Consider the following 8,440-nt stretch of genomic DNA (forward strand, 5'->3'; position numbering starts at 1 on the left):
CCATATGTGGCGTTAAGAAATTTCCCCAATTACAAGGAGGATTTAAGTGTAATATTCAAGCTCAAATACCAATGCATTGGGTTTTATTATAGGTTAAGTCATTATGAGAATTTCACTGTTGATTTAATTAAGGAAGCATGGACTACGCCTCGGTGCATCCTGGTGTCTAGTGTCTTGATCAGTTTGTGAATCAGAGTTAAGTGCCAAGTTTCGTTATTTATTCGAAACTTAGGTGAATGAACGCTCACCTAGGGTGTGCTCCTAAAATCTAGGAAGTCTAGATGTTATGCTGAGAATTAGATGAATTAGCTCTCACTTAGGGTGTGCTTCTAAAAACTAGGAAGTCTATGCTGAGGACTAGGTGGATGGGCTCTCACCTAGGGTGTGTACCTAAAGTCTAGGAAGCCTACACTGAGGATTAGGTGGATGGGCTCTCACCTAGGGTGTGCTTCTAAAGTGTAGGAAGCCTAAACCGAGGACTAGGTGGATGGGCTCTCACCTAGGGTGTGCTTCTAAGGTTCTAGGAAACCTACACTTTAACTTATGCATAAGGTGATTTAAGGTTTTTTATATCTCTTAATTAATTAAATCATCAATACCCATATTTATGACTTAACCATTTAAAAAAAATAAATAAAGCAAAAGGAGGAGACCGACCCATGTCCAAAACTATTAAAGCCAAAAACGGGAAAAACAATAAGTGAATCGGCTTAAAAACATTCAAACTTTTTCAAAATTGTAACTAAATCGGCTTTCAAGAAGAGCATTTAAATCTACTCCAAGACAGTGTTTTGGTCGGCCCAAAACAACATTTAAATATTTCAAATCAGCATGTAAATTATTGCTTAAACGATACCCAAAACCTTTCCAAAACGGTGCATAAACAACCCCGAAATGATACTCTTAACGCCTCCAAAACAACTTAAAACAGTGCTAAAATGGTGACCAAACCGGTGAATAAAACAATCCCAAAACATTCCAAAACATTGTGCGTTTAAATTGTGACAAAACCTCCCTAAAAATGTTCAAAGAGTTGCAGCGAAACCAGTCTAGACTAGTCCCAAAACAGTGACAAAACCTTCCTAAAAAGGTACCAAAAAAATTGCAGCAAAACCAATCTAAACTAGCCCCAAAACAGTGACAAAACCTTCATAAAAGTGTACATTTAAAGCTCCAAAAACTGCAACAAAATTAGCCCAAAACAGTCCCCAAAACACCCAAAACAATCCCCAAAACATCATTTTAATTATCCTCCAAACAACATTAAAACAACAAGTAAATCCCCCCAAAATCAACATTTAAATGGGGCACAAAGCCCTTCAAGAACAGTAAATGAATCAACATCCGGGTGGCATATAAAGTCTCTGAAACCAACAATTTATAGTATCCAAACGGTGAAAAAGTCAAGGCAACACAGTAAGAATGACAACTTAGAACGACATTCCGATTCTTCTTCACTTCAAAACAACGATAATACCGAAAATCCGGTCAAGAAGAATCGAATAAAGATTTGCATGCAATCCCCACAATTCCTATGCGTTAACATATCTCAAAACTAAACTTCAATTCTTACATTTATACCACCCAAATCTTTCATATTACATCCAAATATCATGATTCTATCCTTAAAAAGTTGAAATACACATTTTCATGTAAATGCACAAAGATTGAATGGTATGCATGTAAATATGGTTGTTTAGGTGCTAGGAATGTAAATACCTAAGAATTGTGTGGTATGTGTGTAAGAATTAAAGTCTAGGTGTTAGATGAGTGGTAAGTATGTAAATATTCCAGGCAATTGAGTAGTAATTATGTAAATGTTCCATCAATAAACATCAGCATTGCTCTATACTTTCCCTCTATTGACAGGAAACATAATTCTGGTAAAACTATAAATAAAAGAAAATCATAATTAAATGGAATAAGCATTGCCTGAAAAATTCTTTACCCAACTGATATTGTTTTGCTTCAAAAGGCTCAACTTCGGCTCGGCGGTCGCCAGGTACCCGGACATAAGGAGATTTTCGAGCAGCATTCAACCCATCTGACGCTGTTTCGGCGAGAGCACGGCAAGGAATGGGAAATAAGCCGCGGAAGGGATCACCAACGTGGATGAGATCGCTGGCAAGGAGGTGAAGTTGGGTCGGCCAAGCAGGTGAGGGTTTTGTTTGAGTCGGGCGAGATCCTCGGCGCAGAGAAGGAGAGGCGAGCGTGGGTTTTCGGTGGAGTGGGAGCTTCGGTGCTGAACTTCTGTCGAGAAAGTGGAAGGGGACGACTCGAGCGATCTCGAGGCAAGGCGGGATTAAGTAGGCTCAGATTCGTCGTGAGAGGAAGATGGAGTCGAAGCAGGCGTGCGGGATCGACACAGAGAGGAGGCGAGCGTTTCAGTACATGGAGGAGTTGAGCGCGTGGGGAAGGAGGAGGTTTCGTTCGATGCTGCGGGGGTCTTCGGCGCAGAAAGATCGCTGCGAGGGAGATGAGCAGGAGCGAGCGGGCTTCGGCACAATGGGGAGAAATCGAGTGCTCTTGTCGAGCGGGATCGAACACGAGGAAACCTCCTAGCAGAGCGTCGAGATTGAGCGTAAGGCGGAAGAGGAAGTCGAATCATGTCTTTCTCCCGAGGAAGAAGCCGACGTCCCCTTTAGAATAGGAGTGGGCCGAATTAATCCAAGGAGCCGTTACATTGACGGGGAATTAAAAGACTTCCTTTCAGGCAACCAGCTTAAATGGAAATATTTAATGGGGGATTAAATCATAAATTTGAATTTTAAAATTTGAAATTTGAAATTTGCGGGCTGAAGTAATTATTAGGCCATGTCCAGCCTGAATCGAAACCAAGTCGGACCTGGGTTGAACCCGGGCCCACGCACCGCTAAAAAAATGCATTGATATCTGTGCTAGTCGCTCGCGCGCGAAATCATAACAAAACGGGTGTCCTTTCTAGCTAAAGTTGACGTTTCGGACGCGTTGGCGTGATCCGTTTTGTCATCCGGGGTCGTCCGGACGAGTTCGCCGACGGGCGAGTCGATTTAAGACAAAGTCGTGTGTGGTGCAGGGAGTGCATGAATTGCGGCGTTCACGAATAATTCAGTCATAAAGGGTTAACCCAAGGCTATTTGATCCAATAGGAACTCAATTTCGGGCCCTTCACATGTTGGTTTTTAGCCCTTGCAACTAAAAGTTGAGTGCTTGGAACCACTCATGCGAGTTCTTCACAATTACGGGAGGTGGGCTCTATTACTAGTCCGCTAGGATGGTCAATAAGAACTCCTAAAGCTAGATCCTAGGTTCTAAGAGTAGGAGATTAAGACCTCACTAAAAATGAGGTCAATAACCGCTCGTTCATAAAACGATGGTCTTGTGCCATAAATGTTAGACATCAAAGAAAAATAAGAAGTGGCTAGAATTTCTAAAAGGGTGGGTCCCAATTCTAGTTTTCTAAGACGATTAATAAGAACTCCTAGGGCTAGATCCTGGGCTCTAAGCAGGAGAAGAAAAGACCTCACAAAAATGAGGTCAACAGTATGCTCTCTTATCGTGAAATTTCCAACACTTGTTCTAAGTGTGGTTGGGCTTGTGACAGTAATCACAAATGGGGTGATCGGTTTGACGTGCCATGGACGAGGGTTGAAGAAGTAGAAACGTCGAGCATGACAAGTCTCCTGCTTCGCTACAAAGCTTGGTAAAAGCAACACGAGTGGAAGCAAGAGGATCCTGATCGAGAATACAACCTCGAATTTCATCAAGGTCTTTGTTAAGGTTGACAAGAAATTGAAGTGTACGATTCTTTTTTACTATCTTCTGGAAGAAGGATAAGTTGGCCAGAGAATCCCAAGTATAGTTGTAATATAGGTCACATTCCATCTATAATGCAAAAATGTCTTGACCCTTGTTTTGTCTCCGGATCTTTTTAGATAGCTCATAGAGTTGGCCGATATTTCCTACGTTTTAGTAGGTATTATGGACAACCGTCCAGATAGCACTAGCTGAAGGGAGGAATTTGTACGAATGACCAATTGATATTTCCATAGAGTTGATCAGCCATGACATGACTATGGAGTTCTCTATTTTGCAAGCTCCATATGCCCGATCAGTCTTTGAGGACTCAAGAATCATACCTGTGAGGTGATAATACTTCCCACATCCTTTGATGAATAACGAGACCACTTGAGACTATTGGAGGAAGTTGCTGTCGTTCAACTTATGAGTTATGATAAAAAAATTCATTTTGGCTTGCAGTCCTCCGGTCTGTACGGGAGAGGGGTTTGGAGTCGATCCATCGTTGGAGTCAAGAACGCCTTCTGAGGGTGATTCATTGAAATAATCAGCCTTAATTTCGACTGAGTTAAATGATATGTCATTGTGGTTCTGTGCCATCGATGAATTTCTATAGAATCAAGACAAATAGATAAAGCTATAGAAATTGCAGGTAGCAGGACAATTACATGAATACTTAAACAACAATATTGTAGGGATTGCAGGTTGCTGGAATTGCGAGATTCCTTGAACAGACAACAAAATAGGAGACTCCACTGGACAGGAACCTGCAGGAATTACTCTCGCAGATTGCAGGGCGGCTGTAAACTGCAGGAATAGTGAACACCTTAAGAGATCTGGTGGAATAAGAGCAATCTGGCTGTTCGCATTTGAACTAGAAGAAACTTGTTTTGCAGACAGAAATAATAGTAATTCTGCAGACAGGAGAAACCATGAAACCTTCTGAAATTCTTGTTTTTCGCAGAAGCCGGCTGTTTGTTGGACCTAACTGAGAAGGACACTGGCTAGGATGAGGAGGTGGAGGCGGTGGCGGTGGCGGTGGCGGTGGCTGCTGGAACCGGTCGAGGCCGGGGGATGTTGGATCTAGGGTTTGGCTTTGATACCATGTTGAGATTTGGAATATACTAGCACAATTTTACAATAGAAGAAGGGGTATTTAAACCCAATTACAATAGACACACCAAATGGAAGAAATAAACATAATAAAATAAATAGGAAAGGAGTAAAACATAATAAAGCAAAAAATGAAATACATGATGAGGGAATTTAAAACTAATAGTTAAGAAATAATAAGTAATAATGACTAAGGGGGAATTTAAAATTAATAGTTAAGAAATAATAAGTAATAATGACTAAGGATTTGATTGCCGTTATAAATTTGATACTAATCAGTATGATTATGAGTTTGTATTCAAATTATTCAAAGAGTGACGCAAAATTATATGTCAATACCCTTTTTCTCTATTGGCATGTTTTCTCTGTAGAATTTCCTGATCCTAATATTCTATTTTATGTGTCCACACTTCTAGTAGTCATCATGTCTTAGAAGACCTCTACGACTGCTGAGATGTAGTTGTATTCAGCGGGCACTGGAAAATGAAACTTTTCAACTCCTTTGCATTTTCTGTTCATGGATTGAAACTTTGCGTAGCCTAGCAAGGACTCATTTTTATGTGGTCCTAACAATTCAATATGACAAAGCTATACTAAAAAACAATGGATGTAAAACTCCATTATTAATTACAGCTAAATTACATGTATGGTGTTTGATAATAGTAGCCCATATTTTTATTTTAAAGTGATTTTCTTCCTGAAAATTTATTATCAACTTGTTGTTTTTTTTATTAATTTCTATGGTGACTTTGATTTATATGCGATATCTTTATCAAATATCATAATAAAATGTTTTAGTGTTCATATTGTTTTGATTATCTTTTTTTGTTTATAAGATATTGTAGTCATATATGCTGCTCGGATGACTGCCTGGTTTTGAATGGGTGTATAGATACTGTAGATTCTGTAGAGTACATATGTATCTATTCTGCTACAAAATCTGATGCTTGTTATATTTACAGCCTTGTTCAATGGGATTTGCAACCGGTGGGAAGACCATTTTCTTGTGGGGAGGCTGTATGATGGTAAAATTTCAGAAATTTCATTTAACCATGTCCTCGTTTATATGTCAAAACTGAAGTATATCTTTTCTATCCCTTATTCCATTGGCTTTACCCTTAAAGATGCACGCAGAAGATTTCAGAAAGGATGCATATGGCGTTGTCACTAAACTTCGAGATGGAGGATACTCAGATGACATGACTCTTGCTGCAATAGCTGGTAGTGGTTTTGTCTCTGAATGCCTTTTTTTTTTCTTTTTTTCATCAGACAGCATTTTTTTTTTCTTTTCATCACACTGCATCTTTTTGTTTCTTCCAAAATGTTTTCTCCTCTTATTTTTATATAGAAAAGAATATCATTACATAGTTGGCTACTTGTGTCCATCTTCTAGAGTTTTAGGTTGTGATTACTTTTATTAGAAGGGTTTTAACGTGACATACTACCGTTTCATTAGCTACTTCGATAATGTTGTATATCATCCCTCTATGAGTTATTTATATTTTTTATTTTTTTTAATTTACATTGAGTGAATGGGAATGTAGTGCGTGCCCTTTTTTTGGGCGGTTGGAAACATTTTTTGTTTTACCCAAGCAGAATGTGCAAGATGGAAAGATATTGAAATGTGAACTATTATTCTTATTCTTCAATATGAAAGCTTAATAAATTTTAAACTTCTTACAATTTCTAGAAATTCTTGTTGTATGATTATGGGATTTGTTTTGTTTGTTCACAGGTTTTGGGCTTTGGTATTTGTAGGGCTAAGAAGGGATGGTCATTGGGGTTTAGGTTTTGTATTAAGGATTTCAGTTTCAGTTAAAGTATTAAAGTGCGATCAATACGTTGATCACATGTATTGCTTGGATGAGTGAAGCAGAAATCAATAAATAAAAATAAGTGGCAGAATGCTCCTTTTTCACACTTCCTGATCTTGTATATAGTTGTTATTGCGAAACTCTTACATCAGAAAGCAGGTTTGAGGAGATTTAAAATAAATAATTTTTTGATGTGATCCATTCTTAAGTTTGAAGAAACAATATTTGTTGCTAGTCATCCTCTACGTGATTGCTTAGTGAAAGAGTTTGTGGGCTATATGTTGTTGATATGCATATCTAGTTTAGGAAACTTGGATCCGCTATCACATTTGAGAGGGAGAAATTATTCTACCTTAATTATCCATTATTGTGTTTTTATTTATTGTCCCTCCAATTTTAGGAGGGTTAGTCCGAGCTGTATTTATATGTTTGTTGTTTATTTAATGAGAAAATTAGAGAGTTTATTCCTGCTAAAAATTGAATTAAAGCAGTATAATTAATTTCATGAGACCCGAGGCACTGTCTTCTAAAGAAATTAATTAAAGCATTACAATTAATGACTTATTACGGATTGTCCGCGTCTTCTATAAATATTTTCTTTTCTATTACTCATCTTTTAATCATTTAATTACATCTGAAAAGTTAGTTTTAAACAACAATTAGCTAATTAAAACCAGTGAATACACACACTCTTAAACTGTAGTGATACAAAGGAAAAGAATAATATACATGTCAATTAAAATTTTAATAAATTAGTATAAAACATTTAATAGTTTTGGAATATAATCACTCACGATATTTCATCATATTCAATGTATTTAACTATATAATTAACATATCTATATTATTTTATGTCTGTACAACTGTCACAGGAGCACCGTCTAAAATTTGTACTAGTTAATGTACTTCAATATAAATATTCTTTTTCATTTACGCGCACGAGTACCTTAGCATTTCCCCGCTAGTACTATAAAGGAGTGACTCTATCATAGTCAAACATGCACATGTAAACATACTATAATAAACATTATCTAGTAATGATTCTTTCATTTTCATTTGTATAGAAGTCAACATACTTGTACACGAATCAATATCTATTTAAATCATAGTGGGTATACATATCACTCCAACAATATGAACAAAATTCAATAGAACCATAAATCATCGGTATCCAGTGCTATGCATATAACAGTAACAGTAAGTGCGTTTGGTCGAGAAGAAACAAAATATTATTATAGCATAAGAATTTGAGTACCCATCTCTGGTCTTAAATCTATGTCGGCACAAAAAAGTAAGGAAGAAAGGTTGTTTGGGGTGGTCGCCCGTAAGAAGTGTCGGCAGCCGGAATTGAAATCCTATCGCCCGCTTCGGAAGGACGTTTTAATTTACGTATATATATGTATATAATTTTAGAAAAATATAAAATCAAACTGACCTCATATTTTTCACAGTTTAAATGAAAGAGCACTCTACCTCAAATCTTGTATCTACCCCGAGGGATAAACACAAGGCTTGAGGGTGAGACTCGATCAAATAAACTAAGAAAACATATGATATCCGTTTGGGTCTGCGAAACCGTTTTATTTGCCGACAAGTTCCCCTATTTAATACAAATAATTAAATAGGGTTTATTTTAAGCTGGGTTCGGAAAAGCTTCCTATAAGGGCAAACCCCTATAGTTAATTACATCTTAAATGACCGAAGTCACCTAAGAAAACTCTCGATAAAAATCAGGG

The 8,440-nt window shown here is 37.6% G+C and overlaps 1 protein-coding gene across 1 annotated transcript in view; it reads left to right on the top strand.

Moving 5' to 3' along the window:
* LOC110036425 overlaps positions 1 to 6,111 on the top strand; it is a gene marked incomplete at its 3' end in the record, with an annotated part of 30,901 nt that extends 24,790 nt beyond the window's left edge. Inside the window, 2 exon segments of the mRNA XM_020740866.1 lie at positions 5,853 to 5,915; positions 6,015 to 6,111. Coding sequence (XP_020596525.1) covers positions 5,853 to 5,915; positions 6,015 to 6,111 — 160 coding nt within the window.
* Between the last annotated feature and the right edge of the window lie 2,329 nt (positions 6,112 to 8,440).

Source organism: Phalaenopsis equestris, unplaced genomic scaffold, assembly GCF_001263595.1.
Source record: "Phalaenopsis equestris unplaced genomic scaffold, ASM126359v1 Scaffold206233, whole genome shotgun sequence".
NCBI lineage: Eukaryota > Viridiplantae > Streptophyta > Magnoliopsida > Asparagales > Orchidaceae > Phalaenopsis > Phalaenopsis equestris.